The 20,390-nt window shown below is 37.0% G+C and overlaps 1 protein-coding gene across 4 annotated transcripts; it reads left to right on the plus strand.

The window, feature by feature from the left end:
* The first annotated feature begins 93 nt into the window (after positions 1-93).
* On the plus strand, positions 94-20,179 carry LOC306669619 (UPF0462 protein C4orf33). 4 transcript variants are annotated; one of them, XM_079153661.1, is made up of 7 exons: positions 2,569-2,698; positions 7,380-7,567; positions 11,966-12,026; positions 14,523-14,574; positions 14,684-14,883; positions 16,890-17,044; positions 18,672-20,179. In XM_079153661.1, the coding sequence occupies exons 2-6, from the start codon at positions 7,387-7,389 to the stop codon at positions 17,008-17,010; spliced, it is 615 nt and encodes a 204-aa protein (XP_079009787.1). In that variant the 5' UTR covers positions 2,569-2,698; positions 7,380-7,386; the 3' UTR covers positions 17,011-17,044; positions 18,672-20,179. The 4 variants fall into 4 exon arrangements, with proteins under 4 accessions (XP_079009789.1, XP_079009787.1, XP_079009786.1 ...); XM_079153663.1 differs by lacking the exon at positions 2,569-2,698 and adding an exon at positions 94-161 and having other exon boundaries at positions 16,890-20,179; XM_079153660.1 differs by having other exon boundaries at positions 2,570-2,698; positions 16,890-20,179.
* The last annotated feature ends 211 nt before the right edge of the window (positions 20,180-20,390 follow it).

Here is a 20,390-nt window from a genome sequence, read left to right on the forward strand (position 1 = left end):
GTCATCACGCGGGCGTCAGCGCTTACGTCACCGCGCTTCCTACGGCCCCGGCACGCTATTGGCTGGCTGTCAAGCGGTGGGCGGGTCCGTGGGAACCTGGCTGACAGCGGGCAGAGCCACCCGCTTAGCGCGCCGGGCCAGTGCGCGGGAGGTGGCGCCAGGTGGGTAGGGCATTGTGCCCATATTTTAAATCCCCTCGGCATCTACGGTTGCTGATATGCTGAGCATTTCTGGAGTGGGAAAATCCGCTGGCCAAAGGGGGTGGGCGAAAAGCATGTGGGTGCCCACCGCTGCCGGGGAACCGGGGCGGCAGACTCCCTCACCAGGGCTACTTCGGGGTATGGACTTGGTAATCTCCGGAGTACAGTCCTGCCCCTCGTGGGTCTGTAGAGAAAAAAGACAGCTGTGGATTGAATATTTAACTCCTTCGTGATAAGGTCTGCACTCGCAAGTACCCCAAAGATCCTGCACAGTTAGCAGTTATTTCTTCAAAGATGTTTGTTTCCTCAAGAGAGAAAATTTACATTTTGTGCAAGAAAAAAAGGTAAAATTTACATTTGTGGATAGATTAGTTTCCAATTTTAAAAAATTAATTTTCTCTGAGCTTGAAACTATTTTTTACAAAAATACATAACATTGGAAGAAATTATAACACTAGCAATAAAAACTTAACTTGAAACAGCCCCTGGTTGCTTCCCCCCTCCACCGTCCGCGGTACTGGGGATTAGAACCCAGGGCCTTGCTGCTTGCGAGGTAAGCACTCTACCGACTGAGCTATATCCCCAGCCCCAGTGCTTTTTAATAGATTGTATTTTAGTGGATTGAAATAAAGTTCCACTAAACTAACATGTCATAAATGCACCTTTATTGAGTTTTTCATTTAACGGTTTGAAAAGTCTTTCCCCCTGTATTCACACTGTAATATAAACAAAATAATGTTAGCAAAATGCATCAAGACATTTTAATAATATATTCGAGTATGTCCAGTTAGGTATGTGAGGACTGTTATGGGTTTTACTCCATCTGATTATTAAGAAAATGAGATTGTTCTTTCCTCTAATGACTGTTAAATATTTATGTGTAGGCACCATAGAAAGATTTAATTAGTTTTAGTCAGTTAAGATTGAACTTGTTCTGATTTTTAGTGGTCATGAAGTTAACACAAACACTTATTTGAAGGGAGAAGTGAATGTGCAAGCTCCAACTCTTTTTTAAAGTTCAGTGACTTTTCATGAACTTCTCACTGACTGCCTAAAGACATGCTTGTAACTTCTCCTACATTTGAACCTTGTATGTTGTCATATTGTGATTTAAGCGGATATCAAGTCAGTAGTTATAAAACTACATTGACACTCAAATTTGATAGAAATATTAGTGTGACTGCAAGCAAAGAGTTTCTTCTGGATGTAAATGAGGTGTGGTTTTTAAATAAACTGAATAATGAGACCAGAAATATTTTTGTCTACATTTGAATTGTTGGCTTATATGACTGTGGTCAAAGTGATTGCAAACCATAATTTTTTGTTTTTGTTTATATTTTGTGTGGGTACAAGACTTTTCTGCTTGAATTTTAATAGTGTTTTCAAAATAACTTTCACCATTAGTAAACAAAATTGTAATGATTCTTACTTATCTTTAAAATAACCTATGTAGTGTTTTCTCCTTAAATCTTCTCCCAAGCTCTCTATCCCGTTTTCCCCAAGGTAGGAGCTTTTTCCCAAAGCTCTCAAATTCTTCCTGCAGTCTTCATCAAACTAATCCGTGATTCGTTTCCAGGCTTTATCATAAAACCTGGGACATAATAAAGTTTTTTTTTTAATCTCGTGTTAAAGAATTCAGTGAATGTGCATGGAAAGTATCTGTGAATGTAAAAGTATCTATGACTGAAAAGAGGCAAAGAAAAGTACTTACATGTTTATTCTTAAGGCATTATATCATGGTTAATATTAGATACTTTTCTTCATTAAAGAAAACCCTTGAAAATTACATAGATTGAAAATTAATGAAAGATTTTACTCATATGAATTCAATCAACTGACATCTAGCACTATATGCAGACTATTATGAAAAATATGAATACAAAGTGGAAAATACAAACTTGACATTTAAGCAAGGTTCAAAGCTGATCACACAGTTAAAAAGTGTCTGAGCTGAGATTTGAACCCAAGAGGTACAGCTCCAATTTCACAATTGTTAACCACTATGTATGTTTCCCACTAGTATAATATAATATATGGTAGCGTTTTATAATTAATAGTTTTGTTTATAAGGTCGGTTAGCCTTTAACTGCAATAAATGAACGACTGCTGTACAGGTTCTCTTGTGGCCTTAACTGCTTACGGGTGATTTTCAGATGGTCGCATAGTATTCATACTGCCGAATTACCCTTCCTGCTTTTAGGAAACCGCTCAAACTTCAGCGGAATGATGAAAAGTCCGCAGACGCCGGTCCCCGGCTCTGGAACGCATTTCTTCCCTGGAAAAGCCCGGCGTCTGCGCGGGTCCTGCGAGCCCCGCCCCCAAGGCGTGCGCGCGGCGGGCGGGCCAGGCCACGCCCCCGGACCGGCCAGGTCACGCCCCGCGGGGCCGCCGCGCCGGCTGCCTGGACGCTGCGTGGCTTCCGGGTCTGGGCGCTCGCGACCCCGCCGCTCCCCGCTGGCCGGCGGGGCCTGGGTCTTCTCGCCGAGAAGTGCTGCCAGGTGCTTAGCTGCGCCGCCGCCTCGTGCTGGCACGGTGCGCCCCGCTTCCCAGGCTACCTTCCTCATTTCTCCGTTCTCGTTAGTGGGCGCGGCGGGAGGGTGAAAAGAAAGCGGTATTGTTGAATGACTAAAGGAACTCTAGCCAAGAGAGGAATTGGGAAATCTTCCTTGCAAATTGTTTATTAAGTAAGCACCTTTCCCTTAACGTCCTTCTTTTAAACTTTCTGGAATATTTTTTTTCTCCTATGCTCTTCATGCTCCGGGGTCTTGGCGCCTTTCCTTTTCCTGACTTTCCTTACAAAGGTCTTTCCGCAGTGAGGATAAAGCAGTGATTATTGGGAGAAGTATCATTTTTACTTCTTTTGTTGGAAGAGTAATTCGAAGAACAAGGGCTAAATGTGCGAAAATTCAAATTAACAATAAACATTTTAAGAAAGTCTAAACATCCAGTATTTCAAATTACAGAGTAGGACCGTGATCACCATAATACTAATCTCGTTTATGGAAATGTTCAGTCATCATGCTATTTAAGACTTTCGGCCTTAAATTAGAATTTAAGAATATTTTTGAATTATTTATTTTAAAATACCAATGCATATTTATCATAGCATGAAATTCAAACAGGTTAAAAAGAAAAAAATGATAAAATTCAAAGTAAGCCTTCCTCCATGTCTCAAGCAGATAATTTCCTCCAGCAAATTAATCAGTGCTACCACTGGTTTCTTAATATGCTTCCTGAGAAGCACCACTAGCAGATATGCAAATAAGCTTGCTTTTTATTAAACAACTGCACAATTTTACACCTGCTTTTTTCACCTTGCAATATACTTTAGATGAACATATAAAACTGCCTCATTGATTCTGAAAGCTATGTAGTATTTCATTGTATGATTTTTTTGCCAGTCCTCCACAGAAAGTTGCTTCTAATATTTTGTTATTCTACACAGTGTTACCTACCACAAAATACTTATAGTGTTGTCATTTTGATAATGCCCAGGCATTACAACTCTTAGAACTATTGAGTTAAAGGATATTTGCATTTTTATTTTGATACATAACTGATATATTGCTCTTCACAAGAAGCTGTACCAATTTTACTCCAATAGCAATGTGGTTTTTTTGTCTTCATTAACACAGCACGTTATCACACTTTTTGATCCTTGCCAATCTAAGTGAAAATTTGCTGTCTTAGTTTGCATTTCTTTCATTGTCAATGACACTGAATATTTTGTGTTTTCTTTCTGTGAAAAGACTGTTCATATCTTTAATCCACTTTTCTGTTGGGATTTTGTTGTTTTTTATTGATTTGTTGAAGCTCTTTATGCATTAAAAAATAGCTATTCATTTGAAATATGAGCCACATATACGTTTTCCAAGACTGTCTTTTGATTTTGTTAATGGGAGGCTCCGTTTCAGTGGTGGAGGAGGGAGGCTCCTCCTTTTGTTTGATGGTGGAGAGGGAGGCTGCTGTTTTTAATTTATGTAGTCAAGTGTTTAGGTTTGGAGACATATTTTAAAAGTCTCTACCCAAAGATCTTATTTAAAAAAAAAACTTTTTTTGTAGTACTAGGGATTGAATTATTGTTTTTATATAGGTTAATATTTTATGTTTAAATCTTCAATTTATCCAAAACGTGGTTTGATGACCCTTCATCAAACTATATTTCTGGATTGCAGAGTGAAACAGGTGAGTGGAAGTGGGGACCTGGCCTGGCCAATGGCGACATGAGAATCATCCCAAACTCCCCATAGATTTCTCCCACTTTATTTCCCCAGCACCTGGCATATATCCAAACAAAATGGGTGCTTAATAAGTGCTTAGTGAACTAATTGGAAAGGAAATTTCTGGGTATGACAGATCATCATTATCAGCCATTGTCTTGATGTGTAGTGTTAAAGGGATGAGGACGCCACTAACAACAGGTTTCTCCTGAACACAGCTTGACAGTCATGGAATTGTAGATGCAGAACCTAAAACAATATCCATCTAACAGACTGCCAGTGAGCTCCTATTACTTACAGGCGTTCTTGAGGCTGCTGGGGAGACAGTCACAAATCAGTAAGTCATGCACAGTGAACTCTGTGATTCAAAGTGGAGCACTGTACCCCAATAGAGAATGACTGAAGGCAGTGCCAGGCCCCGGGGTGTGGGGCAGTGGCAATCAAATTGTCTCCACTTAATGAGCATGTGGGCAGAGAAACTGAAAGGCAGTAGGGGTTAAGACTCAGGAATTTAGAGAATTGTCAGTTGTCTGTTTGAGTCCATATCACCTTTAGATTAGATTGTTAACTAGTAGTCAGGACTATACTTTTCAGGTTAGTTTTAAAGTAAGTGTTATGCATACTTAGGTTGACATGAGTATTCTTTAAGTAGTAATAAAGTCTAAAAAATTAATTAGTCATTCTAATAATAAACTAAACTTATTTTATCCCATTAAAGTCAAACCTATATTCTGCCCTTTGATATATCAGCCATGGTGTTACTGGTACTTGTGAAAGTTTGGTCACTATTTCTTGCAATAATTTTCAAAAAAAAAAATGCTCAAAGAAACCTTAGGGGAAAAGGGAAGCAAACAAACAAATAAGACCCCAGTAGAAAGGTTTGGGGTATCATTACCTCATTCTCAGCAAGAACATCTCTGCTTTTTTTAGTTCTTCCAAATTAAGGAACATGTTTTAAAGTAATTTGAAACCTACGAAGTATACCTCACTCTGTCTATGAGACTCACCTTGTGTACATGGAAGTGACAGGTCACTTTTAGGAGCATATAAGTGGATTTGGTTTTATTCCATTTTGACATACAGACAGTTGCCTGACTATTGGGATTTGCCTAGGGATCCCTTTAGTACATGCAGCACTTTGGAGAATATGGTGGTGTATGAAGAATGAGTGAGTCTGCAAGAACTTGTTAGTTACTGAGCTGTATTATATTTTTCAAGAATTGTCAAGGATGGTCACACTCCAAATTAGGAAAAGAGCATACTCTGTCAGCATTGTTGGTGCCAGAATCAAAGTGAATTAGCTTTTCTAACACCTTGGTTTAGTTATATTTCTTCCTATAGGCCTCAAGAGGATACTTACTACAACCAAAATTTGGGATGGGGAGTTCCACGTTTATTTTTGTAGAATATTCCCTGATGTTTCAATTGAAGAAAATTAAATTATCTTTGAACTATTTTATTCCTTATTAACCAAGACTACATTCTGTATAAATCAGAGTCTGTTTATAGTCTTAGTGCTCCTTGAGCTTATTTCAGTAGTGAAGAATAGGAATTACTGAACATTTTCTTCTGAAGTACTATCAGTTTTTATGAATTGTAATAGAAAAACTAAATTTTTGAGATTATTAAAATTGCTGGCAGAGATGAAAATTATCAAAACTATATACTTTTGAAAAAGGATTACAGAGATCTTAGAGCAACACAGCTTAGATATGTGGCCTCCCACTGCTTGGCACACAGTAGAATATATATTGATGGAATTAAATTTATCCTCAATTTCATAACTTCATTACTTGATGTAAAAATAATGTGAAGCAAGGGAATGCATTAAAAGATTTCAGATAATGGAAGTTACAGTTTGGAAATATCATTAAATACTAAATCAGGATTATCTTCTGGATAAGACATAGAAACCAGTATTAATTTGGAGAATCTATCACTTCTAAAATAAAGTTTTCGTCCTACAATGTCTTTGTCTGGGAACACATGGCTGACATTGGTTTGGATGCTGGTCATGCTAGTCATGTGATCTTGGAACAGTCTGTTTCTTCATTTGTAATGAGTATAATAACAGCTCCTCTGCAAGTTTGTAGTGAAATAATTAAATGGTACTCGTGAAACTCTGGTCAATGGCGTAGTGTTTACAAAATGACAGACTCATGATGTTCAGCAAATTAATTTTTCTGATCTAATATTATGTCCTTCCACTGGATACTTGGGAAAATAATTTAAAATGCAAAAATCTGTTTGTTTCATATGTACTTAGTCTGTTTCAAAGTTTAAACAACAGTATATATCCTGTTCCTTTTTTTTTTTTTTTTCAGTTGTAGAAAAAGTGATTAACCAAACAAGAGGTCATTTAGTAGTTGAAGTGTCAAAAATTGAAAAGCCATAAAACATATTTATACCAAGACAAAGGAAGACAAAATTCCACTCTACTAATCTTCAAATTGTTGGAGACTTCCCTCCCGCCACAAAAAAAGTTTTTAACCAAAAGAATAGGTGTTAATTGTATAGCTTCTATTTTTATCAAGTTGAGTTTTGTTATAATGATCTTGATTTCCAGAGGATACAGTAACTCAGACTTCTTTGTACTTCACAATGAAAAAAGACAAAGGTTAAAATATAAATTCATGGTTTTATTGTTAAGTATATTAACAATTTCTGCAGTGAACTGAATTAGAGCTTTTGAAAATGATTTCATCAAACTCTTTATGAGGAAACTAGAGCTGAATCTAGATCAAAAATTTCTTAAAGCTTTTAGGACCCTACTACCTGTTTTAGAATAGAACTCGAATCTTATGACTTGCCAGAACAGATGGCCTTTGGACTCCCAGGACCCTGTTCTTGTCACTGCTGCCTTCCGATTATTTGGTAATGAAATTTCCATTTCATTCCTAACTAAAGGAAACTTGTATATTGTTAAAGCATTTATTTGAATGTGCTTCTTCCTTCATAGTCTCGGGATGGATTTTAAACTCGAACACACTTGGGACGGTTTTCCAGTGGAGCATGAGCCCGTGTTGGTCAGGCTGAATCCAGGTGAGGGAGGGGTGATGGTGGAAGTCAATGCCCCGTTTTTCAACGATCCTCCAGCCCCACTTGGAGAACCAGGAAAGCCTTTCAATGGCCTGTGGGATTACGAAGGTAAGTGGAAGTACCGTGTTTTATTACGAACATAAATCTCTTTATAGTAAGCTCTCACAGAACTGTTATTCTATCTTGCTGCTAGAAAGGGAGGGCAGTGCCCTGGCACGGCATGGCCGCTGTTCCCCACCACGCTCATTCTGACTCTCTGCTACCTCCGTGACCTCGACTGTGTAACTACCACAGTGAAAGGCGGTAATTACAAATTTACATTTTTAGATTGCTGCCATATTTCCTTCCTTTACTTCTGTAACCTAACCTGAGAGGAGTTCAGAATTGCTGTTTTGTCTTTATCTTCAAATTACCACTGAAGCCTTATAAATCTTTATGGAAGTTTTGGAGTGTTTTACTTTTTGTAGAAACGCTGTCAACTCCAACGTGAAATTTAGTTTTTACTTTATACTGGCAAGTAATCTCACATATCAAATTAAGGCTAAAAAACATGCCATGAAAATACATGATTTTAGGTTTGTTCTGAGAAATTCTTGTACTTTTTATCTGTTTTAGTCAGCTTTTTCAACATTTTGACTAAAGGCAATGTAAAGAAGGAAAAGTTTATTTGATACACAGTTTCAAGATATCAGTTCATAGACGGGCAACTCCATTGCTCTCGGCCCAATGTGAGGCAGAATGTAATGGTGGAAGGGTGTGAAGGAGGAAAACGGCTCAGGACGTGATAGTTAGGAAGTAGAAAGCTTTGCCTACCATGGAAAAATATAAACCCAAAAGGCATGTCCCCAGTGACCACCTCCTCCAGCCACACCTACCCACAGTTACCACCCAGTTAATCCATATAAGTGGATTAACCCACAGATTAAGGCTCTGATAACCCAGTCGTCTCACCTCTGAAAAATCTTGCGTTGTCTAACACATGAGCTTTAGGGGTTCACCTTAACACCACCCTAATCAAGGTACTGGATTAATCTTTCTGAAATGCTTAATGATGCCATTACTATTTCTAGGATACAGTTCAAGCCATTCCTGTATGCCTTCTGCACACTCATGAATTGAGCCCCCATGTTCAACCAAAAGCTCTTAACTTCCGAAAGGTTAATGGCCTTACTGATGAAACATATTCTCGCCCCATATGGCCTCATGCTGCTCTCTCTGCCTCTAATGCACATAGTTCCAGGCGTAATTTAGATTACCTTTCTTCAGAGATGTTTTAATGAGTCTTCTAGTCAATACTAACATCTTTCTCTCACCTTTCATATAGCATGCCTTTGTCAGTGTTAATTTGTCATATTTTAAACATTTAGTCTTTTATTGATACAGAACTTGTATAGTAGGTTCCTCGTAGTAAACATACCAGTATGACTTCCCTTGAGACGCTCATAGGCACCACACTTAACCATCCTAATCAGCTCATCTGCTTTCTCATAAACCTGCTTCTTTTCCTAATTGTCCAATCTAAATAACACTAATAATGCCCCATATCATCAAACATGAAAATTGTGAGATCTTTCCAAGATATTCTTCTCTCTCAGTCTCCATATTAGGATTTACTTACAAAGGCCGATTGGTTTTTCTAATTCATTGCCTTGCCTGCATCCTCATCATCCTTGCCTCATCTTCTACCTTTGGTTAGGGCACAGCCTTCTAAATAGTCATTTTGCTCTTAAATCCATCCTTCCCTCAGAACCCAGAGTGATCTATCTAAAATGAAAATTTAACCTCATCCATCAGCTAAAGTCTTCTCATGCTCCCTGTCCTCTCAAGGTGAATTTCACCTTTCTTAATAGGACCTCTGTGCAAGGCTTTCCCTGACCCAGCCCCTTATTCTTTCTGTAGTGTTACCAGTTCTTACTACATTTTGCCAAGTTTTCCTAATTGTGTACCTTTGAGTCTATGGCTGTATCCCCCAGAATGCTGTTTCCACCATTCTTCACCCAATTTCAACTCATTTTTCAAGGTGGAGCTTATTAGCTAGCACCCCCTCTAGGAATCCTTCCCCCAGTCAATCAACCAATCTCCCTCTCTCTCAGCCGTATAGCAACACATATATCCCTCCATTTTTGAAAATTTTTCCAATTTAGTGTCTGAATTATGTGCTAATCAAGGTACTTGTAGAATCTGATATAGTCTTTAGTACAGAGAAGCCACAAAAGTGTTTTTGTAGGGTGATGATGGACAATAGAAATAAGAAAGGGTCTGTTGGTAAGGGGAAGACAGTGACTTGTTTTAAGGAATTGGCTCACACAGTTATAGAGGTCTGCAAGCCCAACATCTGCAGGGCAGGCAGGCCTAGAGACCCAGGGAGGAGGTGATGGTGCAGTTCAAATTTGAAGGCTCCCTGGTGGCAGAATTCCTCTTTTAGCGGTTCATCTTTTTTATTCTATTAAGACTTTCAGCTGGTTAAATGAGGCCCACCCACACTATAAGGGTAATCTGCTTCATTAAAAGTCTAATGATCTAAATGCTAATCTCATCTTTAAAAAATACCATCACGGAAATATCTGGAATAATGTATGACCTAATACCTGGGCACTGTTGAAATATAAAAGTAACCATCGGAGTAGACATTTTTTTTTTCCTTTTCTTTTCTTTTCTTTTTTTTTTTTTTTTTTTTTTTTTTTTTCAGTGCTGGGGATTGAACCCAGGGCAGGGTCTTGTGCATGGTAGGCAGGCACCATACCACTGAACTATATATAGCCTCAGTCCTCACAGTTGACATTCTAATTTAAGTAAAAGATTTAGAAAGGGACAATTCAATTCTCAGAATTATTAATGGAATTGTATCTTAGCTATTGTATTATAAAAATAACATGAAATATCCGAAACTAAAATTTAAGTACTTACTGATAGAGCATTAGAGGAATAAATTATAACATTCTAATTTATAATACGTGATCATTAAAAGAATATATTCATATACCGGAAAGTTTTTTATGAAAACAAGTTCTAGGCAAATATTATTCCATTTTTATTTTTTAAAAATCTAAACAAGTAAAATAGTTTGTAGAAGGACAAAAAAGGCCTGGTAGGTTTTAGACCAAAGGGGGGAAAAATACTTTGGCTTTTTACTTTATATGTGTTGCATTATTTTAATTATTTACAAGAAACATAGTATTTTCATAACTAAATAATTTTTTTTTTTAGTGGTGGTGCCGGGGATTGAACCCAGGGCCTTGTGCATGCTAGGCATGCACTCTACCAGCTGAGCTATATCCCCACCCTTAATTAAATAATTTTAAAAATAACACATGTCCCCCAAATTTCAGAAAATTGTAATAGTATTTTTAAAAGATCTCTGACCTGTATTCCACAATCAGAGATAAACAGTCTTTACATTTGTGTGCACATTTTACAGACCTCTGGCCACAGGCACACATGCACATTTTAACTGCATGTACATTTAACAGCTGCTCTGCAGTCTTCCTATCAAATATCACTGATAGCTTCCCATGCTGTTGAGTCAGCTTTTTCACTGCTGGGACTAAAAGACCTTCCCAGAACAATTGTAGAGGAGGAAAAATTTGTTTGAAGGCTCGTGATTTTAGAGGTCTCAGTCCATACACAGCTGGCTCCATTCCTTGGGGCTCAAGGTGAAAGAGGACATCATGGCGGAAGAGTGTGGTAGAAGGAATCAGCTCACATGATGATCAGAAAGCAGAGAGAAAGACTCTACTCATGAGATACAAAATATATACCCCAAATGCATGCTCTCAGGGACCTACCTCCTCCAGCCACACCCTCCTGTCTATAGTTCCTACTCAGTTACTCCCATCAGGAGATTAATTCACCAATTGGTTTAAGACTTTCATGACCTAATCATTTCTCCTCTGAACCTTCTTGTATTGTCTCACACTTGAACTTCTGGGGAGTACCTAATATCTAACTCATAACACATGCCAACAAATATTTAACTGTATCTTTGATTTCAGTGGTTCCATTGTATTCCATTGCATGGGATACATGAATTTTATGATTATTTATCAGCTCTCCTATATGATAAGAGATTTATTTAGAAAAATAGGAACTAATCCTATTTAAGAGGAGATAAATATTTTCATCATTTTTATTTTTCAAGTACTACTTTGATGAATAAAGCTGTACTTATGTCTTTTCCTGATTATTTCCTTAGGATAAATTCCTAGAAAGAGATAACTGGCTTAGAGTCTGTCAATGTGACAACATTGACTTCTCTATCGTTGACAGTAGGCTTTATAAATCTTTTCAATTTATGACAATCCGCTATGGAAAAGAATTGATGATGATTTATTTCTTATGTATTTCTTATTCCAGGCAGTGTCTCATCTGTTCTACCCCTCTTCTTACTGGGGATAGTATGATAATTTTTAAAAATGTAATTAGTTTTATATTCTAAAGGAATATGAAATTATTCATTGTTGAAGGAAAATTAATTTCCTCAATATATCTTATCTCTGTTTTCAAAAGTCGTGGAAGCATTTTTCTTGAATGATGTAACTGAACAGTATTTAGAAGTTGAACTTTGTCCGTAAGTATAAAACATTTTTTCTTAATCATTTCTACATAATTTGAACACATTATTTTTAATTTATAAATCATGTGCTTACAGTAGACTCACTAATTGCAGCTAATTAGAGGCAGTGCTAACTTCATTTTCTTTTATTGTCAAATACAATTCATATATTTAGAACACATATTTAAAATATATATTCCAATGTGTTCAAATACATTATTATGTCAGTGTTATTTTTAATTCACTAGTATTGTTGACTTTTGTGATCAATTTGAAGAATTTTTTTTTTGCAAAAAATAAATTATAAAACAAAAACTCCCTCATTATTTACTCTATAAATTTGCTTTCTTACATTTTAACTGTTCTAATATAGGGAAGCATGTAGATATAATGAATATAACTCACGAAAATGTTTCTTTTAGGGGGTTTTTAAAATAACTATATTAAACTTTATTTTTTTGTATTGTATAGTTGTGTGTTTACATATTCCTTTCTTTATTCATCAATCATTTTTGTGGTATGCACTATGTCATTTTTGCATTCAGTGTCATAAATTTTCCTAGACTCACAGAAAATATTAACCTTGGAGTATCTTTGTTGAAGTTTATTTCTTTGAGAAACTTCTTTACCTTGTTGATAAACTGTATTTCTTTCCTTCTTGTAGATGTGAAAAAATAAGTATGCTCACTTGCCATCTAAGTTATAGCAGATTTTAAATTAGTATTTAATGAACAAAATATTCCTGTGTATTGCTATTATACATTTCATATGCCATTTAGATGCCTCTCAGTAACAATATCCAGTAGCCTTTGTTCCTCAGTGGACTGTTGAGAGAGCTGCAGACAATTTATCTAAATGAGATTTTAGATATCTTTTTTTGTTTTCCCTCCTCTTGATTTTTTTTACTAACTCTACTGTGGAAAATCTAGCTGTTTACAGTAATTTTTTAAAGAAGTACAGTTATATGTCTTTGTGTGTTATCCCTCAATTAACACAACAAAATCTTTTATTGAAAAATATGATGAATTCTCATGAACTGTCATGGAAGGTAAGGCAATTTCAAATATTGTGTGATTGCTTTCACCCTGTAGGTGGAAGAGTTAAGGCAAACACCATTTGTTTAGAAGTCAGTAAAGAAATTGGAACTGCCAGAACTCTCAAGTTTGATCCTTAGTTTTAATTTTATTAGATGATGATATAGTTTATTTTGATAAAGTGATGACATAACACCGAATGAGTAGTATACTTGATTATCCTTTGTTAAGAAGCCACACAGTGGCCATTGCCTAAAAACTTAATAAATTTTAAAAATTAAAATCCTCAGAATAGTTTGGCTTCATGAACATCAGGATAGCTAATAATCAAGAATCATGGTTTTGCCTCAGGCAAATAATTCCTATAATGGCTAATTAAATTCTAGAAAAATAACATGAAGAGTATGATTGTTTTAATTTGTAAGAAATTCTATTCCTCCTAGGATATTCCTTAGGCTGTATTAAAAACAATAAAAATAATCATAGAATTTTAAATAGAAAATAACATTTTTATTCTGTTAGAATACGTAACTGAAGCCAGGCATGGTGGTGTACACCTGTGATCCCATTGACTCCAGAGGATGAGGCAGGAAGATGATGAGTTCAAAGCCAACCGCAGCAAATTGACAAGGCCCTAAGCAACTTAGTGAGAACCTGTCTCAAGAAATAAAAAGGGCTGGGGATGTGGCTCACTGGTAAAGTGCCCCTGAGTTTAAGCCTCAGTATCAAAAAGAAAAAAAAAAGGAATACTTAACTAAAGAAAATCTTTCCTCACAGTCTCACAAAAGTCAATTTGTGTGGAAATGTTTGATAGTCTTCCAGAGACAATACATTTGCTTCGTGTAAAATGTGAAATCTTTTTGATTCTTACTGACCTGCTAATCCCTATTATACATTCTCATTAGAGTTTCCTTTTGAGAATGTATTGTTTCTTTTTGAAAATGGCATTGTTGTTAGATTCAGACTTGGAAACTGGTCCCATTTCCCCTTAGGGCACTTCATTCTTTAAAACTTGTCTTGTTATAAACCCCACAAAATGTGATATCCCTTTACTCCTTTTCCATACTTTGTGCCATAAAACCAAATGAAATATTTTATATTATTTCTTACTTAAAAGATGTAAAAAGCCATATTAGCATGTGAAAGTTTATGCATTTGTTAGCAGTTGTCTGGAAACGGAAACCAAAGATGTCATTTCTAAATAGCTGAACACACTGGCTCTCCCTGTAATGGTCCAATATTTGTATTGCTTCTTTTCTTTATTTACAAATTTAGTTATAAGCACACATATTCCAGAAATTAAAGATGGTGAGGAAAAGAGCATTTGTTTCACATGGTGTAAGCTTTCCTTTTTCTGCTTATTCTGTCTCCTGTCCTCTTGTCTTAGGTGTCATTCCCAATAAAACTTTTGCATTTAAAAAGTTAAAAAATAACATTTGTTTCTTTCGAACACTCATGGTGAACCTTAATTTTACAGCCATGGACAGCACTTAGTTCTGTTACTCTCTGGAAGAAGAAATGTGTGGAAAGTAAGTGAGTAAAATTATGAAACAGAATCTTTTAAGTGTGCAAGTAATATGTGTGTGTTTAAAGTATTAAGTCTGAATTTACCTTTTGTGTATCACGTTGTTTCTGTAGCAAGAACTTGCTTTATCATTCCAAGTGTCCAGAGGAGAGATGAAATGGGAAGGCAGAGCTTTTCTTCCTTGGAGCTATTTTCCACCAAATGTGACAAAATTTAACTCGTTTGCAATTCATGGATCAAAAGATAAAAGAAGTTTTGAAGCCCTTTACCCCATACCTCAGCATGAACTGCAGCAAGGACAAACACCAGACTTGTAAGTAGATAGACCTGTTCCATCCGTAGAGATTTTAGAGAATTCTTGGTAGAGCACTAGTAGCACTTCCTTTTTTTTTTTTTTTTTTTTTTTTTTGCATTGCTGGGGATCAAACCCAGGGCCTTGTGCTTGCCAGGAAAGCACTCTACCGACTGAGCTATCTCCCCAGCCCACTAGTAGCACTTCTTAGTCAACAAAGATGATGTGTCCCAGCTCCTCGTGGGGTCAAGAATTCCCTGATGGTCCTCAGTAGGGACATCACAGGTTACTTTTGAACTGATAGTCTCACTGCTGTCTGGACAGTACTTAAGTTTTCTCTAGCATTATGAGAAAAATTTCGTTTAGCAAGTGTTGCATCAAGTGCTATAGAAATATGGTTTCAAATTCATTTATGAGTCCTTTCAGAGCTAAATGGCCAGAGGAATCAGGGTTCCTGGTGTGAACAAAGGGCTGATGAATCCTTTTCCTGCTGCAGGAGAATCTGTACTTCAGTTATCTCTGTGGTTCTTCTCTCTCGGTAACCTCACTAGGATGAGGATGTCAACTATCTCCCTAGGCAACATTGCTGATGATAAAAACGATGGCCTCTAATTGGCAATTTACATCTGCACTGAGAGTGATTTTGAGTGAATTGTAAATACATGATGGAGGCAGCATGACCATGATCTCCCTTCAGCAGTCATGTTCCCTGCAGGGCCCTGGAAGCTGTGCCTGCGGAGTTACTGCAGGAGATGTTGGCTCTTGTGGGGCAGCAGGCATTTAAACCAAGGCATCTTCAACACTTCTCCAGGTGAATCTTGTCTCCTTCACCTGAAGCAGTGACCTAGGGAGAACATAGCTCCTGGTCAGGCTTGTGAATGCTTCCGGCACTCCTGCAAGGACTAGTCCCTCTAGGGAGCAAAGCCAGATACTGTCCTTGGGGCAAACTGATTCCTGCTTTCTGTTACCTCTCAGTGTGCTCAGTGTGGTTCAGAGTCTGGTGAAGAAGAGCCAGTCAGAGACATCCCAGTGAGCATGAGAGCAGGGTAGGCTGACCTCCCCTTGGGATGTACGCACTGTCCTTCTCTCCGTCTGCCGCTGCCTTCCTGGCATGCTCCTAGTTCGCTCTACCTTGCCTTCACTCTACCTGGCACACTTTTGCCATTTACCTTTGCTTTTCTCCCAGTCCTGATCCTTCTTACCTAGTCTCATCTCTTTTTCTCTCATTCTTCACTGTTGTTTCCTTCTTACTCTGAGATCAATAATTTTCATTCTAAAATTGCTGGGCAGAAAGGGATGGGAATCTAGGTGCAGCTGACTCAGAGCCCACATACCAAGACAGCACATCACTCTGGCTCATCACCAGCAAATGTCTTCCTGTGTTCAGTCTCCCAATTCCTACATCATGGGAGGCTTACCTTAAGTGGAAGTATGAGTGTACGTTGGCCAGGGTATGGAATTTCCTACGGAGCAGAGTCCCACTGCAATGAGACTTTTCTGCCCTCATTAAGACATAAGACAAAGTTTCACAACACTTAAGTGGTTTTTCTGGAAGGAAAAGAGGAAGATGAGCACTCTCACACATTACCCTCATTAGCTTTGACAAAGAAGGGAATTAAATCCATTCTCCAACATGGAATCGAAACTTTGTAAAACAATTGCTCGTATGACTGCTATAAATTATATCAAAGTTTGCATATCAGAACACATGCAAGGACATTTTATGATTTGTTTAAAGCTAGATGGAATGAGTTAGGTTTTAAGGGTAGATTTTTATTTCTCCCTTTGTGAGGGAGCTATTTGTAGAATTGAAAGGATAGTGCTTTGAGAAATAGGTGAATGTATTCAGAGTTAAGTGTTTGATAGCTAGAATGAGAAAATTGTACATGTAGAACATATCTTACCTTTGGTATTTCTTAAAATAGATTGTTGTCCTGTCACAGATTTGACAAAATAAATAGCTTTTCAGGACTACTTTTTCACAAATGCATAATTCGTTTCAATTCCCACCTTTTCTTTGCTTTTAGCCATCGTCTAGAATATTTCAAACCTTTCACTTTTAACACATTGCTTGGAGAAGAATGGAGACAACCAGAATCAGACCTATGGCTAATAGAGAAACCTGATGCACAGGAGTATAAGCAATAACTATTCCAGTCATTTTCCCTCTGTACCTTATAAGGTAAATCAATAAGTACAATCTAAGACACATTTCAACAAAAAAATATTTTCATAGTGATCACTCTAAATGTAGTATCTCTGTGGGAAATTATATGCGGTTAACAAAATAGAGAGTTTGTAGATGATTTCATCTTTAAATGAAATGTTTCTTGGAGTCATTTAGTCCAGTCATTGGGTTCTGTCTTCTGCCTGTATCACTGTCACCCCAAAATTCCTTATTCTGTCAACCAAAATCATTATTTCTCTCCCCATTTCTTTACGTTTTAGCCAGCCTGAGACTAAGAGATCTTAATTGCACATCTTTAAACTCCAAGTAATATACAGTATTTTTCTTTACTATGAATATACTATCCATTTTTGAAATTAGTAGAAAACATTGTCCCTTTTCAGTTGAACAGGAGATCCACATCTGTTAAGATATCACTAAGATACATGAGTTATTTAAACAACTGTTTTTTCCTGACTTGAGACTGTTTATAACTCTTCAGAAAGAAATTAAGTAGTCTTAAATTCAGCAAGGGCCTCTGCTTTCATTTACAAATAAATGACTTTTTTTTTTGCACATAAAGTATTTATTTTAAATGTTTTAACGTAGGATAGAGTTACATTGTATTTATAAGAATTACTTATAGATTTAACAGATTTATATTGACATTTTTAAATACTATTAAATAAGATGTCAAAATGCCTTCATTTTATTTTTGAAGCAGCAAACATTCCTATTACAGAATCTTAAATTTTGTGTTGTAATGTTTCAGAGTTCGAATCCTTCCAGTAGATTATATATGAGCTTCTCCATCACACTTAGTCTTAGCATTCTGAACCGAAAGACTAACAGTTTTCCAAAGATGAAGCTTTGTTACTTGTGGAGACCCCTGGTTACCTACCCAACAGTGTACTTTCTGCTCTTCTTTACCAACAGAAATATAATATACTCTGCTTAGGGACTACATTTTTACTAAACTGAGACAAAAAGTATATTTGCCCACCTTTTTTTGCAGACTGAAATGACTAGAGGTCACTGAGATGAGTACAGTCATGTGCTACATAGCATTTGGTCAGCAAAGACTATCAGTCCTGGTCCCATAGGATTCTCACTAAGCCAAAGACTCTCGTCTAGTGACATTATAGCCATTGTAACATTGCAGTACAACACATTACATTTGTGATGGTGCTAGTGTCTAAAAGTGTAGCATGCGCAATTCTGTACAGAACACAACACTTGGTAATGATTAATAAACAACTGTGTCCCTGGTTTATGTATTTATTATACTGTGCTTTTGCCATTACTTTGAGCATATTCCTTCTACTTGTAAAAATCCAGCTTATTGTAAGATAGTATGCTGTGTTATGCCAGCAGATGCCTCAAATGGCATCTTTCAGCTGCATCCAAAGTAATCTATACCATCTAGGTTTGTGTAAGCGCACACTGTGATGCTTGTACAATAACAGAATCACCAAGGACATATTGCTGAGAACCTTTCCCTGCTATTAAGTGACATAGGATGTATGTAGGATTAGGTGGGGCTTCAAGAAAGATGTTTTGATGATGAAAGATCCAGCTTCTATGAAAGCCAGCTTGGTACTCTTTGTACTTTGCCCTTTCTTTTCTTTTTCATGACTTGTAGAATTGATATTTAGCATAATGACTGTGTGATGGCGAGACCACCAACGGATGACTAAGTAGGAAGACAAAGGAGGCTGGGTTTCAACAGCACAGTGCAGACTTGTTAATACACGAGTACAGCTGCCTGATTTATTGTTATTGTTTGTATCTGGAGTGTTCTCCAAAAATTCCTGAGCTAAAGCAGGAGCACCCAGAGGTGAGATGACTGGACTGCGAGAGCTGTAACCTAGACAGTCCATCCTGCTTTGACTGAAGAGACTGAGTGGCAGCTTTGGCCAGGTGGGGTGTGGCTGGAGGAGGTGGGTCACTGGAAGGATGGCCCCTTCCCCCTCCTTCCCTCTCTACTTGTGACCCCACCATGAGCTGAGCAGTGTTCCCCTGGGCACTTCCCCATGATGTTCTACCTCACCTCAACCCAGAACTGGAGCGGGCCATCTGTGGACTGAGACCTCTCAAACTGTGAGCCCCAAATAAACTTTTCCTCCTCTAAGTTGTTCTGGTCAGGTATTTTGTTCACAGTGACAAAATACTAAGAAGTTTGTTTACACAGCTTTTTAAAAGAATAAGTGTTTCTATTATGTTCAAATAAATGTAATTTCTAACAAAAACATCATTCTTTTTAGTAGATGGAAAATGTAAACTGTGTTCCCCCTAAAAAAAACAAAGTGGTCTGGGGATATAACTCTGGTAGAGTGTTTGCCTCGCAAGCACAAGGCCCTGGGGTGAATCCCCAACACCACAAAAAAAAAAAAAAAAAAAAAAAAGAAAGCAAGGAACAAAGATCAACATTGTATTAGAAGTTACAGCAGTGTAATGAAGGAATAAATAGGAGTAAAAGACAAATATGTGAACAAAAAATTTAAAATATTTTGAAATGTATTATTTACATTTGAAATTACTATAATTTTTAGAAAATCCAAAGGGATACACAAAAAAATCTCTGGAAATAAAGTGAATCTAACAAAATTGTGGGATACAAGGCCAATATATACAATAAATCAATTATATTTTAATATGAACCAGTTTAAAACTGAAAACTGTTTATAATGTCATCAAAAATATGAAATGACAAGGGTTAACCAAAAAGTACAAAACCTGTATACTGAGTAAATTAGGCTCAAAATTATTAAAATTTCCCCAAATTGATCTATAGATTCAGTGCAATCCCAGTCAAAAACTTCAAAAGGCTTTTTTGGGGGTAGAAAATAATAAGCTGATTGAAAATTTGTATGGAAACATAGAGGGTCTCAAACTGCCAAAACAGTTTTGAAAGGAACTCATTTGGAGGGCTTCTACCTCACCTCAAGACTTTTTGTTAAACTTTGGGAATGAAGACAGTGACACATAAACTTGGACCAATACCTGAATGACAAGAGAACCAGAGAGAGACCTGCGTACATACAGCCAACTGATTTTTAACAAAGGTGCTAATGCATTTAAAAAGGAAAAGGATAGTTTTTCAACAAATGGTGTGGGAATAACTGGGGAAAGAAGTGAGAAATTGAAACTTTACCTTAATGTGACTGTGAAATTAAAATGCCAGGAGAAAATCTTTATACTATGGGATAGGCAAATACATATTTTTTCAAATACATAAAAAGCACTACCCCCCAAAAGCAATAAATTGGACTTTACCAAATTAAAAACTTCTTCTCATCGAAAGTCTCCATTATGAAAGTTAAAAAGCAAGCCATAGATTGGGAGAGAAAACATTCAAAAT

The sequence above is a fragment of the Sciurus vulgaris genome (genome assembly GCF_902686455.1).
Source record: "Sciurus vulgaris genome assembly, chromosome: 9".
Taxonomy (NCBI): domain Eukaryota; kingdom Metazoa; phylum Chordata; class Mammalia; order Rodentia; family Sciuridae; genus Sciurus; species Sciurus vulgaris.

Excerpts from the sequence above, each read along its gene's own strand:
- LOC306669619 (XM_079153663.1), top strand. The coding sequence starts at position 7,387 with ATGGATTTTAAACTCGAACACACTTGGGACGGTTTTCCAGTGGAGCAT. Across the intron at positions 12,027-14,522 it reads TTAGAAGTTGAACTTTGTCC|CCATGGACAGCACTTAGTTC; the intron begins GTAAGTATAAAA and ends TTAATTTTACAG. Across the intron at positions 14,575-14,683 it reads GAAGAAGAAATGTGTGGAAA|CAAGAACTTGCTTTATCATT; the intron begins GTAAGTGAGTAA and ends TTGTTTCTGTAG.